The sequence below is a fragment of the Coregonus clupeaformis genome, chromosome 7 (assembly GCF_020615455.1).
Source record: "Coregonus clupeaformis isolate EN_2021a chromosome 7, ASM2061545v1, whole genome shotgun sequence".
Taxonomy (NCBI): Eukaryota; Metazoa; Chordata; class Actinopteri; order Salmoniformes; family Salmonidae; genus Coregonus; species Coregonus clupeaformis.
This window is the reverse complement of record NC_059198.1, coordinates 60,670,498-60,686,728: the sequence shown is the minus strand read 5'-3', so window position 1 is coordinate 60,686,728 and position 16,231 is coordinate 60,670,498. Positions and strand designations below refer to the sequence as shown.

Sequence of the window (16,231 nt, the reverse complement as noted above, 5' to 3'; positions counted from 1 at the left end):
CCTGTAATTGTGTTTTACCTGGCAGTGAATGATGCATGGTTATTAATGCTAAAACATTCATAGATTTTCCTTAAGTGCTGTTTAATGACTAACGGCCAAGAACTGAAGCAGTGTAGGCTAGAAGTGAGTCCCAAATGGCTACCCTCTGGTTAAACATAGGGCTCTAAATAGGCTGCATACCAAATTACACCCTATGCCCTAAAGGGTGAGTCAACATGTCGTCCACTACACAGCTCAAGGGCCAGAGCCATGCTCAACACAAGAGTCCTCTCCTCTCACAGCCTCACACACAGACCAAGGCTTATTCTTATTATGTCCCTTTTTTCTATTAGCTAAATACACTAAACAAACAGAGACTTCAACATGGTCCTCCAAGTCTATTAGCATGGAAGAGGGCTCTTAGCTGCTGTTAGCTTAGCATTCTTGGCCCACAATGCAGGCAGGTCAAGGTCACATATGCTAGCTGTGCTCTGGACTAGCACTTCAAACAGGCTAATGCTCCGTATCAACCAGACAACCGACTGCACAGGCCAAGGTATAGGCTATATGTGAAGTGCTTAAACATGTGGTGGTGGTTCCAACTTCTTCAAATGACTGCACAGGCCACCGTACATTGGCAGCCATTTTTTTCTTTCTTCTATAGACAAAGCTAATATTGAACAGCACCAAAGCAGGGTACTACTGTTTGCGAAGGACTTAAACACAGAAGATGTAGTGGTGGATCCAAATTCTTCTTCTTCAAACAACTTACATTTTTTCGAGCGCGTCCATAGCAGCCCCCATCTCTGCCTGTTGGATACTGGATTGAAAAGGAGAAAAATTAATAAATAAAATAAAAAAAGAGAGAAAGACAGACAAGAAAAAAAGGTCTTTAGCATATTCAAAACATCCTTTTCATATACTGTAGTCTGAGAGCAGGCCAAAGACAGAGGATTATATAAAAATGATTTTTTCCCCAAAGCCCTTTTTTCCTCCCAACAATCCCAGGTAGCTAGCACCATGCATACATCTTACAGAGGTAGCTAAGCCTTTGGGCCAGGCACTCTGCATGTGTACTGTTTACCGTACCTCTCTCTGTATATATTATATTATGCATTATGTGATCATAGCCAAGAGGCAGAGGGGTAGTGGGGCTTAAAATTGAGTAAATATAAAAACAGTAAGCTGGGTAGAGATACTATGGAGGGGACAAAGTTATCACCAGCTTAGAGGCAGAGAGCTCTTTCAAGGGGGCCATGGAGAGGGATTTTCAATGCAGAGGGGTGAGAGATGTTTGATGCATTTCCGTTTTATTCCTCCTAAGCTGAGCCAAAGAGTTTTATCTCTTATCCTCTCCTCCACCCTGAAAGGACCTTCCTTCATGCAGCGATTCACACTTTCTTTACCCTAGGCTTCTTCACAAAAGCCCTCCCCACCCCTTCCGCCCTGTCCCTGTGAAGAGACAGATCACAGGTTGAACCAAACCAAACCCCACTTAGCCCCGGAGAGAATGTGTCCCAAATGGCACCCTATTCACTTTATAGTGCACTACTTTTGACCAGAGCCCTACAACCACAGCCCTATGGGCCCTGGTCAAAGTAATGTACTATATAGGGAACAGGGTGCCATTTGGGATGCAACTGGAGGGACTCACTGTGTGCCGTCTCTCTTCGCAGCTAGCCCTAGATCTAGTCCAGGGTGTGAGTGAAGGAAGGCTCAGTGTCCGCAAGCCGCACTTATTCCGTGGACCAGAGCTAAGCTATCTCCGGAGAGAGACTCACTGTGTGCGGTCTCTCACGCTTCGTCACAGGGCATTTCCCCTCTTCAAAGTGATGTTTCTATAATACTATTTATGTCAATCCAATAATTAATCGATTAATTTTTATTCTGCATAATGTCGCTCCCAATAGAACAGCCACTGAAAGCTTAATTGCTATAATAAACACCATCAATAAAACATGGCCATTATTTCTAGAGCCCATTAGCAGTGCATTGAGCAGAGCGGAGCACACTAAGGAATGCGTCCCAAATGCCACCTTACTCCCTTTATAGTGCATTACTTTTGACCAGGGCCCCATGGGGAATAGGGGGCCATTTGAGTTGCATGCTAACTCTGCCTATTGGGTGGGTGCCGTGGGTCCACATACCTTGGGCCCTTGCCACAGCCTATCCTCTCTCCTTTGAAGTACACAGCCACAGTGTAGGTCCGCGCATGAGATGGCCCCACTGTCTGCAAGGTCCTGCAACAAATAGATGAAAAGAAGGGTGGGATGAGTGAGGGAGAGGACAAGAGAGAGAAATAATAACAGATATGAGAAAGCTAAAGGACACTCGACGTTGGTATTGTCCTTCTGGAAAATAACAAAAATAAAATCAGACAGAGAGAGAAAGAGAGAGAAGAGAGGAAAAAGTGAGAGAGAAAGAGAGAGAGAGAGATATAGAAAGATAGAAAGATGGAGAGAGGCACCCTGAGCTGGAGAAGAGCTTTGGGCGGCAGGTAGCTTAGTGGTTAAGAGCGTTGTGCCAGTAACCGAAAGGTCGCTGGTTCTAATCCCCGAGCCGACTAGCTGTCGATGTGCCCTTGAGCAAGGCACTTAACCCTAATTGCTCCTGTAAGTCGCTCTGGATAAGAGCGTCTGCTAAATGATGTAAATGATGAAATGATGATCGGCAGCGTGGTTTGACAGTGTATTGAAGCCTTCTGAGGGACATATAAACAGTATATAGACCCCCAACATCTCTGAATGGGAAGAAGATGTGTGTACCTCCGCTACAAATTTGACATGTCGGGAGGAGGGATAAAATAAATACATAAGAGAAAGACAATGCCCCATCAAGGTTTGGTGTTGTGTAGAATGTGAGCAAGCAGCACAATCAGGGAGAAAGATAAAGGACAAGGTAAGATCATATGATCATATTCATATCATATAAAACATTTAAAGATATATTTTACTGATTTTGGTTAGATTTCAGCAGGGGGAAGCAAGAACAAGTAAACAAACAACATTTGTAGATGTCTAAAATGTTAACATTAGCATAAACCACACAGACACAAAACACCCAGGGTTTTGAGTACCCTAAATTATTAACAGCCAATTTACCATATTACTTTCAGGAGTGCTATTCATTTTTAATGCAATGTGGTCACTTATGCCACTTTATCAATAATTCAATCCTATTTCTCACTTACAAATGAAGAGGCATGTGGCATGTTCCAAACTAATACTAACTGTTCCTCTGGACTTCTGAATTCTAAACCAAACCGACAGAAAAACGGTCACTTGGAATTAGACTATCTCTGAAAGCAGCAGAAACCAAAGAAAACTTTGCAATATGGGAAGCATTAGCCAGGCTGTCAGTTCCAAGCAGCACACACATACAGTACAGACAGACAGACATACTGAACAAAAACATAAACGTAACATGTAAAGTGTTGGTCCCATGTTTCATGAGCTGAAATAAAAGATCCCAGAAATTCTCCATACGCACAAAAAGTGTATCTCTCTCAAATTTTGTGCACAAATTTGTTTACATCCCTGTAAGTGAGCATTTCTCCTTTGCCAAGATAATCCATCCACCTGACAGGTGTGGCATATCAAGAAGCTGATTAAACAGCATGATCATTACACATGTGCACCTTGTGCTGGGAACAATAAAAGGCCACTCTAAAAAGTGCAGCTTTATCACTGTCACGAGAATTTCTATCTCTGATTAATCAAACTTAATGCTCTGAATAATTCCCAGAGGGTGTAAGGCTCTGGTTTAATCATGAATTAAACAAAGGTCCACAACCGGCAAGAATGATCTGTATGTTTAATCATGGAGAGCTCTGCCGCCAAAAAACACATATACAGCTTTTATACCCCTTGACACACAAAGGCACTTTGCTCCACCCACCTTTAGGAGGCCTTTAAACAGTTTTTCAGTCCCCTTCATCCTGGAATGTTTGTCTCAGCAGTTTCTAACTCACCCCCTCTGTTAGTGGGTTTATAATGATAACCCTAACACAGTTCACACAGTCATCATCAGTATTGGGGTTAACAATTTTAGTCATAATCATAATTCCTCTATCAGTCCACCCTTTGACTACATTTTTACACCCTTAGGATACATTTATTTACAAGCATGACCAATCTGATCTTCATACGTCAGAACTAATAACTATTTCATCCAATTGCGGTCTTTCAGGGTCAAAGTCCTCGTCATCCACCAAGCCTGGAGGATCGTTTTTCACATTCCACTGGTCAGAGTCCGGATTCCCTCCATATCTCACCATCGGTTGAGACACTGCATTCTCCAACGCCTTACTCACCCTCGGACACAGGGAACAAGACAACAACCACATAATACAAGAATACCCATATAAACGCTGGCTGCCCCCAAGATGGTGGCTGCTATGGTTTTCCATTTACCAAACATTTCATCAAACCACCCTATCCACGATGTACTAACTTCTGAGTTCTCAGCTCATTCTTCTGCAAGAGCTCTGGTGACCGTCCCATCCGGTGTGGTGTTGTTAGGGATAAATGTGCAACAATGGCTTATCATTCTATAGACACCGCCCCTTTCTGCCTGATCTAGAGCCAACCTCTTTTCCTAAGTCATGAGTGAGATGGTGGATAATTGTTCAGAGATTCATTTTACTCCATCCCTAGTCTGGCCAATAAATCGTTGTTGGTCATAATAGATATAATTAATCCAATCCACAATTTTATTTATTGTCACCCACCAAAAGAACGTGGTAGTAAATCCTTCCCCTAATTCTTTCATAGCTTGGTATCCATCCGGTACCCCCCTTGATACCCCAATCGCATCCATCTAAATAGGGCTATTCTCCTTCTTGTTAAACTCCTCCTACGTCTGTTTAACACTTTCCTTGGTTCCTGGTGACTAATTCTAACTAGCTGAATCAGTAGAACCAGGGCGCACGTATCTAGCCACCCTTTTGGAATTCTCTGCCTTATACTGCCTTTACTGGCACACGCCCACCACACATCGGTTACAGGGGCTGTAAGGTTCAGAATTCTCTCCTGTGCTTCTGAACTTAAGTCAATCACATTACTACTATCTCCAATTGATAATTGGTGATGTCTTTGTTTCTCTTTACCCCCCATCTGGATGTTCAGTCCCGCCCGGTCTCATATCCCTGTCCCCAAGTGTGTTTAAACACTTGAGTCTAGGAACAATCCGCCGTGGGGGCCGAACACGAATATAATGGGATTTTATAATCCCAAGTTGCTTATTGACATGTAACCCACCCGTTGGCTACGTCCCTAACCCTTATTTTGAATCCGACAGTCTGCCCTTCTCTGACTCCCATTTTGTAGGCCACTCGTCCTTGACGGTCAGTATGTCGGGTCGCTTCTCTTATCTTTTATTTAACAATGGTAAGGGCATAGCAAAATTGGTGGTGGATCTTGACATATCAAGATTATTGCAGAGACTATGATGCAGCTCAAGTCACCCCTATTCCCAAAAACCGGGGTAGGAGATCTTCGTTAACAGAGGTGATCCCCAGACCTTATTTGGCCAGTTCTTCTCTCTAACTCTGCGTGTGTTCAGTGGTGCTTGTATGTGTTCTTACCTTTTTGCAGTGGGTAACGTGGACCCAGGTTGCTCTTTCTGCTATTCTAATGGCAAAGGCAGTGACCAATATAACCTGATAGGGCCCTTCCCAACAGGCCTGCTTCCAGTCTTTCTTCTTTAGGGACTGGATGCTCACCAGTCACCTGGTTAGATATAGTAGGTCACCTTCTCCTTTAGTTCACCTGTGGGGCACAAAACCTCTGACATACCGGTGTGGTTAATAAACTACCTTCTCACGTTTTCTGCTAGGGTGATCTTAATTTATATTTCTGCCTGTTCTGGTCCTCCTAACTCGGCCATTCTATATGGTCTACCAAATTCCTCCTCCAATGGCAATAACCCTTCTTCATCTGGAGTTCTCCTGATCGTCATTAATACTATCGGTAGACCTTGTACCCCATTTCTTCCTGCTCTCCTGTGTGTTTTCCTTAACCCCTCTCTAATCATACCGTTCACATCAGTATTCTCTTTCTAGACTGTATCTAAAACAAAACATTTTTTAAAGTATTTTGTCCTCTCCTTCGTATATTTATTATTTAATCCTACCATCTACTATCATCCCCCCTTTTGACACATGGTTCTGCTCATGTGTCAATATTACCACCTACCTAAACAATCACTTAGGTAATATTGGTAATTTATCATTCAATTGCCATCCCTTATTTATTTTTGAGAATGTCCCATGCTTCTTTACTGCTCCTCCCACTTCCCTTGTCTCTTATGGCAGCTAAATTCGACTTTCATTCAGTTCAGAATCAATAGTAATCCAATCATTCAATCCCTTATCTTGTAAAAACACTCATGTTTAGTTCAAACTCTGTTCTATCCCGGCTCTCCCGGGCTTGACCTGAAGACTGATGGTTGGACATGACAGGTCCATACTTAAATCTTTCAAACCTAACACAAACCCCCCTTCATGCTGTAATCAATCAAGAAGATAGTAAAGGAGAGACAAAGGTTTTAGCCTGAACTCTGCTCAACCCTGGCAGCTTGTTCCTCTCTGTTTGAGGAGAGAAGCAAAAGGCTCCCTTCTGCTTTCATTCACTGATAACGTAGGACAGCCGTAGGACAGCCATGGATTCCCACTTCACTTACACACCTCTAAAACATTTAATCTAACCCATGACACATTATTTACTACAGCTCATTCTCTTGCTACAATCTGCAAATGTACCAATAAATTATTTTACCATCATTACTACCCCCTTTTCTGAACACATGAGTCACATCGTCACTCATGCTTTCAAAAACAAAATACCAACATTGTTTATTAAACCATAATAAAAATGAAATTTAAATGACCACATTTGATAATATCTCAACTTACTTCTATCCCGTAAAAGTAATCCAAGATTAGTACAATTGACAGGTATCCCTCATTCAGGGAAAGCTCTCTCTCTCTCTTCCGTTATTTTATGTTTCAAATCATATTATTACCAAATTATAATCTTCTTCACACTTTTCACAGTATTATAAATTACCCTCAACTTGATAAAATAAACTATCTTAAAGCCCTCCTCTCATGCCTTTAGAATTACCAGTGTGGATGATTAATTAACACCAGAAAGTCAAAACAGAGTTCAGAGGCCATTGAAATCATTCAATAAACTATTCCATCCCATAGTATAGTAAACATTACCATCATTCTAAATATTTCATAAATGTTACTTATCCCAAGTGTTCATTAAGTCCTCATGACATTTATTCTCATAAGAAATCATGTATACCCTAAACTCAGTAAAAAAAAACTGAAAAACTCCATAAAATTCACAGTGTGTGTTCCTTTAAGACCCATCACCTATGAACTGTTGAAAAACCCTAAATTCAACATAACAACCCTTTATAAACATCATATTAGGTGTGTTGTTTTTTATTTGAAAAACCCAATTGAAAAACAACAACCAAAAATAGCCAGGCACCACTTAATTTGGTAGCTCACTTTTACGACCTAAATACTGCCTAACTTCACTACTGCTCCCCTAGCGCTAGGCAACATTCCAATGAGATAAGCTAATCTCTTTCTCCTGGTTATACATTTTGTTAACCTTCAATTACCATCAGTAATCTAAAGATGGTAAGTACACACAAAACATGATACAGATATCCCCAGTCCTAACTCATCAATAATCGTTTGTATCAATCTAATTCCTCATAACTAATCTCACAATGATTATTGAACCCCTAAATCTGCTCCATGTGATCTCATCTCAAATGATCCATTATCAATTATTTTACCAACACCATAGGAAAATCTGTCTCCCCTTCTATTGTTCCTTTCGCCCCTGTAAATGTCATATTTCATTCATTAGCCAATACAATCACATACGTGTAAGTAAGACATTATATTTTATCCCAGGTATCCCCTTAACATAATGCTACAGGAGACTTCCATCAATCCTGAAAGACACTATATAATACCACGTTTCATTAGGTTCACTACACCTTCTAATATAACCCTGTAACCCCTTTCTATTAATTTAATCATCACAACCTGTTGCATTGATGTTTTTAAAATATAAACCTATTGTTTAATAACTTCATACTTATAACCAATGTTTATCCAATCCATCATCCTAATAGTCACAACTACAGTGGGGAGAACAAGTATTGATACACTGCCGATTTTGCAGGTTTTCCTACTTACAAAGCATGTAGAGGTCTGTAATACAGAATACAGAAAATCACATTGTTTGATTTTTAAGTAATTAATTTGCATTTTATTGCATGACATAAGTATTTCATATATCAGAAAAGCATAACTTAATATTTGGTACAGAAACCTTTGTTTGCAATTACAGAGATCATACGTTTCTTGTAGGTCTTGACCAGGTTTGCACACATCGCATCAGGGATTTTGGCCCACTCCTCCATACAGACCTTCAGGTTTTGGGGCTGTCGCTGGGCAATACGGACTTTCAGCTCCCTCCAAAGATTTTCTATTGGGTTCAGGTCTGGAGACTGGCTAGGCCACTCCAGGACCTTGAGATGCTTCTTACGGAGCCACTCCTTAGTTGCCCTGGCTGTGTGTTTCGGGTCGTTGTCATGCTGGAAGACCCAGCCATGACCCATCTTCAATGCTCTTACTGAGGGAAGGAGGTTGTTGGCCAAGATCTTGCGATACATGGCCCCATCCATCCTCCCCTCAATACGGTGCAGTCGTCCTGTCCCCTTTGCAGAAAAGCATCCCCAAAGAATGATGTTTCCACCTCCATGCTTCACGGTTGGGATGGTGTTCTTGGGGTTGTACTCATCCTTCTTCTACCTCCAAACACGGCGAGTGGAGTTTAGACCAAAAAGCTCTATTTTTGTCTCATCAGACCACATGACCTTCTTCCATTCCTACTCTGGATCATCCAGATGGTCATTGGCAAACTTCAGACGGGCCTGGACATGCACTGGCTTGAGTAGGGGGACCTTGCATGCGCTGCAGGATTTTAATCCATGACGGCGTAGTGTGTTACTAATGGTTTTCTTTGAGACTGTGATCCCAGCTCTCTTCTATAACCACATTAGTTATGGTCCGATTACCCATTAAACCTTATCACATAATCAAACAACGGCACAACCTTAAACTCATATGGGGCGGCAGGTAGCTTAGTGACCAAGAGCGCCGTGCCAGCAACCGAGAGGTCGCCGGTTCCAATCCCCGAGCCGACCAGGCAAAAAATCTGTCGATGTGCCCCTAAGCAAGGCCTAACCCTAATTGCTCCTGTAAGTCGCTCTGGACAAGAGCGTCTGCTAAATGACTAAAAATGTAAATGTAAATATTCTCTACTTTCTCACCCATGACGTACGTCTACGTTTGGGTGAGAAAGTTCATACTTATATATCGTTAGAAATGTATAGGTACCTCTCAAATAATCGCTTTGTGTGTTTTTAGCCAATTCTTAATCGACACAAATCACTTCTTCAAACATTTTACCCGTGGAACCAAAAAAATGGACTGTCATTTCCCGGACACTGCCCTTTCCTTTATCTCTGCAGTCGCGATGGTTATGACCTGTTTTGTTACAGTATTTACACGGGGCCTCACACTCTCTGGCAAAATGACCCTCCTTGTTACAGTTAAAGCACTTCCTCTTATCTCCTCCCCTATTCTGCCTCCCTGATTTATTATAGCTATCTAATCTCTTCAACTCTGTGTTTAAATTCTCTAGTCTTTCCTGACTCTCCAAAAGCCATACTCTCGCTGTCTCTAGCCCCTCCCCTCGCTGTTTCTTGAAATCCGTTCCACAGTTTACATGCATCTGTCTAATCATAGCCTCTAATTTCTCTACATCGAGATGCCCAATAAATCCATACCTCTTCTCCCAAATGGATCCATACATATTTCTTTGATCCCTTCCTAACATATATCTTTCATCCCCCATTAATTCTCGGATCCCTTTAGAATATTTATTTCCCATGGTAGAAAAAGAAGAAATCCCCCCGTTTAGTAATAATTCAATCAATAATTATTTTCTTTGGGACTTATTATTAGGTGCGACTTTTGAGTAATTGTTATGATCTGCTTTTGTAATCAACCATTTAAATTATTCAACCCGTAAGCCAGAGTTTTTTAAGACCCCCATTTCATGAAACGGATGGGACAACCATTTTTTTTTTCTCACGCAACCTATTTTAGTCCCTTCCTTGAAACAATGATCACATATTTCGATGGATCATTAGGTCTCACACGTATACAACCTTATACGCGACCCAGAGGTCGTAACTGCTCTAGTTTTATGAAATAGACAGAGTTAGAGCAAATCCCCAGTTGTTTATGACTCTTGACTTGTTTAATGTAGCTATCTCACACGATGATAATTATCTCCCTTCCTGTTTATATTGTAAAGACTGTATCTTGTACAATCTCAATATTAACTAGTTTATTTTGGTATAGGCCTATTACCCAGAGTCATTTTCGGACCCCCCTTCCTTCTTTTATACCCTTATGAGATTTTGGTAACTTCTCTGCCCTTCACACAAGTTCAAATCATTTCACCAAAATCCATGAATAAAAATTACTGACCTCATCCTTGCAGTTGGGATTTAAATATTTTTTCAGATTTCGTCAACGTCTTTATCGTTCATTAGGTTAATCACTGGCCTGTTTATAACCTTAACGTCAAAAGCCAGGTCTATTCTATACGGATGCTATCATCCGCCCGTGCACGGTTTTCGGTGTCCTCAGAACGATAAAGACGTATTTTGAGCTCCGCTCGAAGGACCATTTGCCACGAGAATTTATATCTCTAATTAATCAAACTTAATGCTCTGAATAATTCCCAGAGGGTGTAAGGCTCTGGTTTAATCATGAATTAAACAAAGGTCCACAACCGGCAAGAATGATCTGTATGTTTAATCATGGAGAGCTCTGCCGCCAAAAAACACATATACAGCTTTTATACCCCTTGACACACAAAGGCACTTTGCTCCGCCCACCTTTAGGAGGCCTTTAAACAGTTTTTCAGTCCCCTTCATCCTGGAATGTTTGTCTCAGCAGTTTCTAACTTACCCCCTCTGTTAGTGGGTTTATAATGATAACCCTAACACAGTTCACACAGTCATCATCAGTATTGGGGTTAACAATTTTAGTCACAATCATAATTCCTCTATCAATCACACAACACAATGCCACAGATGTCGTTTTAGAGAATTTGGCAGTACATCCAACCGGCCTCACAACCGCAGACCATGTGTATGGCGTCGTGTGGGCGAGCGGTTTGCTGATGTTAACGTTGTGAACAGAGTGCTCCATGCTGGTGGTGGGGTATTGGTATGGGCAGGCATTAGGTACGGACAACGAACACAATTGCATTTTATCAACAGCAATTTGAATGCACAGAAATACCTTGACGAGATCCTGAGGCAATTTTTTTTAATGTTATCTGTGACCAACAGATGCACATCTGTGTGCCCAATCATGTGAAATCCATTGATTTGGGCCTATTGAATTTATATAAATTGTCTGATTTCCTCATATGAACTGTAACTTCGCTAAATCAATGAAATTGTTGCATGTGGCATTTATATTAGTGTTCAGTATATAATATGTGTGTTTGTATTGATTTGATGGATCCCAGGACTCAGGCAATTGTTACTGAGTAGATTGCCCTGCATAAATATATACAATGAATGAATGAAAATGCAGACAGATATGCAAAGTACAGAAGGCTCTTAGAGTCTGTAGTAGTGGCCACAGACTCAGTCAAGTTCTCTGTGCAGCTAGTCTCTTTGTTAGGGGCCTAGAACACTCTGTGTGACTCTCCATTTTCCTTCACGCTAAAAGCACTCTTTAATAAATCGCCGACTTGGACACATTTTCCTGTCTAAGAGGAGAGTGGAATTTTGTGTGTGTGTGAGTGAAAGTGTGTATGGAATGCACTTTAAACCAATTCCCCTAGTCTCTGTAGTCATGACCTCATGTAGAGAGCTGGTTCAGAGTGAGGTGTCATGGTTGTCTAGGTGACTAAGCCCAAATGACACCCTATTCCCTATATATTCCCCATAAGGCTTCTGGTAGTACACTATACAGTGCATTCGGAAAGAATTCAGACCCCTTGACTTTTTCCTCATTTTGTTACGTTACAGCCTTGTTCTAAAATTTATGAAATGAAACTTGTACACACAAATTTTACACACAATACCCCATAATGACCAAGCAAAAACAGGTGTTTAGAAAAAAAAAAACTTGAAATATCACATTTACATAAGTATTCAGACCCTTTCCTCAGTTCTTTGTTGAAGCACCTTTGGGTATGATGCTACAAGCTTGGCACACCTGTATTTGGGGAGTTTCTCCCATTCTTCTCTGCAGATCCTCTCAAGCTCTGTCAGGTTGGATGGGGAGTGTTGCTGCACAGCCATTTTCAGGTCTCTCCAGAGATGTTCGATCGGGTTCAAGTCCGGGCTCTGGCTGGGCTCTCTGGAGCAGGTTTTCATCAAGGATCTCTCTGTACTTTGCTCCATTAATCTTTCCCTCGATCATGACTGTTCTCCCAGTCCCTGCCGCTGAAAAACATCCCCAGAACATGATGCTGCCACCAACATGCTAGGGATTGTGCCAGGTTTCCTCCAGACATGACACTTGGCATTCAGGCCAAAGAGTTCAATCTTGGTTTCATCAGACCAGAGAATCTTGTTTCTCATGGTCTGAGAGTCCTTTAGGTGCCTTTTGGCAAACTTCAAGCGGGCTGTCATGTGTCTTTTACTGAGGAGTGGCTTCCGTCTGGCCACTCTACCATAAAGACATGATTGGTGCAATGCTGCAGAGATGGTTGTCCTTCTGGAACATTTACATTACATTTTAGTCATTTAGCAGACGCTCTTATCCAGAGCGACTTACAGTTAGTGAATACATATATATTTTTTTATACTGGCCCCCCGTGGGAATCGAACCCACAACCCTGGCGTTGCAAACGCCATGCTCTATCAACTGAGCTACATCCCTGCCGGATGTAGTCTCCCGGTCGCGGCCGGCTGCGACAGAGCCTGGATTCGAACCAGGATCTCTAGTGGCACAGTTAGCACTGCGAAGCAGTGCCTTAGACCACTGCGCCACTCAGGAGACTCACAGATGGAACGTTCTCCCATCTCCACAGAGGAACTCTGGAGCTCTGTCAGAGTGACCATCGGGTTCTTGGTCACCTCCCTGACCAAATAACTTCTCCCCCAATTGCTCAGTTTGGCCGGGCAGTCAGCTCTAAGAAGAGTCTTGGTGGTTCCAAACTTCTTCCATATAAGAACGATGGAGGCCACTGTGTTCTTGGGGACCTTCAATGCTGCAGAAATGTTTTGGTACCCGTCCCCAGATCTGTGCCTCAACACAATCCTGTCTCGGAGCTCTAAGGACAATTCCTTTGACCTCATGGCTTGGTTGTTGCTCTGACATGCACTGTCAGCTGTGGGACCTTATATAGACAGGTCTGTGCCTTTCCAAATCATGTCCAATCAATTGAATTTACCACAGGTGGACTCTTATCAAGTTGTAGAAAAATCTCAAGGATGATCAATGGAAACAGGATGCACCTGAGCTCAATTTTGTGTCTCATAGCAAAGGGTCTGAATACTTACGTAAATAAGGTATTTCTGTTTTTAAGTTTTAATAAATTAGCAAAAAAATATCAAAACCTGTTTTCACTTTGTCATTAAGGGGTATTGTGTGTAGATTGATGAGGATTTGTTTTATTTAATCCATTTTAGAATAAGGCTGTAACGTAACGAAATGTGGAAAAGGTCAAGGGGTCTGAATACTTTCCGAATGCACTGTATACTGAAGATAATATGGTGCCTTTTGGGACACAGCCCATGTCAGTTCGTTGGTTAGATTTCAGTCTGCATGGGCTCATCATGGAAGACTCAGAACCCTCCCTTACAAACACTGTCAAGTTGCGTTCCAAATTGAGCCCTAGCCCAGGGGTGTTGGTTACATTGTTGTCTACCAAGGGAGTAGGGACTAAGGGTTTGATTTGAAATGTAGTATCACTGTTCACATAAGGCCCGCCTAGACCAGGGGTATGCAAATCTTACCCTTCGAGGTCCGGACTACTTCTGTTTTCTTCTGTTCTACCTGATAAATAATTGCACCCACCTGGTGTTCCAGGTCTAAATCAGTCCCTGATTAGAGGGGAAGAATGAACAGTAGTGGAACTGGATTTGAGTTCCTGATTTGAATTTGAGGGTCCAGGTTCAGGGTGAGGGGTCATCAATGTCAAGTTGACCAGGTCAAACTCTACCAGGGTTGTGGTTGGTTACATTCCAGTCTGCACTAGAACTCTCAGCAAGTGAAGGTCTCACCCCACTCCAACACGCAAACACCTAGATTATTGGGTGAAATGTTTGAATGAAGCAAATCGATAGTGTTTCTACTGTGGCCACTGCAGTCTGTAGTGTACTACCCCTGGTGAGGAGATTTCTAACACTGTAGTGGGAAAGCTTAAAGGGCCAATATGCGATTGCGACATCCATTTTTGTACTTTCAAATTAATTATATATAACCATTGATTCTTGAAGAATATAACTTATAAATATATCATGATCTTAGTTAAACTGTTTTACCCCAATCAGAACCCAAAATATAAGCTTGTTTTACTCCATTGTTTGTAAACAATGTAATTGTAAACAACATATGGGTATTGCATCCATATCCCAGTCTATGAATTTGAGAGTGGTTACATTTCTCCAGACCCTTCTCTAAGCTGTTTACCTAAAAAGGTGGCGGGGTATCTGCTTTGTTGTTATTTGAATTGCAGATTGCCCCTTGAAGGATTGTATGCTGACGCCAATGTTAAAATCACCCTGAGTGCTTTCTCTCTGAGATTTGACAGAGGGAAGGGTGTTGATGATCAAACTGTCAGAGTACCAGATGGTGTATGAAACGTGTGAGGGGGTCTTTCCCTTGTTGCATAGGTATTTTTCCCCAATGTATATTTTCTTGAATCCTTGCATCCTATCTACCCCTATCTCCTTGGATGTTCTCCTCCAATACGGTTTAGAAGGAGGCAAAGCAATATGATGTGAGGAATCACGGAAAGGCTTCATATACATATTGTATAAAGGTTATGACTCACACAAAATTCTAAAATGGAGGAATCCAACGTTGTAATGCTGGATCAAAATGGCAGAGCACACACCTGTCTATATAAGGTCCCACAGTTGAAAGTGCATGTCAGAGCAAAAACCAAGCCATGAGGTCGAAGGAATTGTCTGTAGAGCTCCGAGACAGGATTGTGTCGAGGCACAGATCTGGGGAAGGGTACCAAGAAATGTCTGCAGCTTTGAAGGTCCCCAAGAACACAGTAGCCTCTATCAATGGAAGAAGTTTGGAACCACCAAGGCTCTTCCTAGAGCTGGCTGACCAGCCAAACTGAGCAATTATGGAAAACCATCTCTGCAGCCCTCCACCAATCAGGCCTTTATGGAAGAGTGGCCAGATGGAAGCCACTCCTCAGTAAAAGGCACATGACAGCCCGCTTGGAGTTTGCCAAAAGGCACCTAAAGGACTCTCAGACCATGAGAAACAAGATTATATGGTCTGATGAAACCAAGATTGAACTCTTTGGCCTGAATGCCAAGTGCCATGTCTGGAGTAAACCTGGCACCATCCCTAGCATGTTGGTGGCAGCATCATGCTCTGGGGATGTTTTTCAGCGGCAGGGACTGGGAGACTAGTCAGGATCGAGCGAAAGATGAACGGAACAACGTACAGAGAGATCCTTGATGAAAACCTACTCCAGAGCACTCAGGACCTCAGACTGGGGCGAAGGTTCACCTTCCAACAGGACAACAACCCTAAGCACACAGCCAAGACAACGCAGGAGTGGCTTCGGGACAAGTCTCTGAATGTCCTTGAGTGGTTCAGCCAGAGCCTGGACTTGAACCCGATCGAACATCTCTGGAGAGACCTGAAAATAGCTGTGCAGCGACACTCCCCATCCAACCTGACAGAGCTTGAGAGGATCTGCAGAGAAGAATGGGAGAAACTCCCCAAATACAGGTGTGCCAAGCTTGTAGCGTCATACCCAAGAAGACTCGAGGCTGTATTCGCTGCCAAAGGTGCTTTAACAAAGTACTGAGTAAAGCGTCTGAATACTTATGTAAATGTGATATTTACGTTTTTGCTTTGTCATTATGGGGTATTGTGTGTAGATTGATGAGGGAATAAAATGATTTCATCAATTTTAGA

At 42.2% G+C, this 16,231-nt stretch overlaps 1 protein-coding gene across 1 annotated transcript in view; it reads right to left on the bottom strand.

The window, feature by feature from the left end:
• Positions 1-16,231, bottom strand: part of LOC121570264 (ribonuclease 3-like) — a 297,361-nt gene that overhangs the window by 10,305 nt on the left and 270,825 nt on the right. The window contains 2 exon segments of the mRNA XM_045221557.1: positions 752-799; positions 2,127-2,219. Of these exon segments, the coding sequence (XP_045077492.1) occupies positions 752-799; positions 2,127-2,219 (141 nt within the window).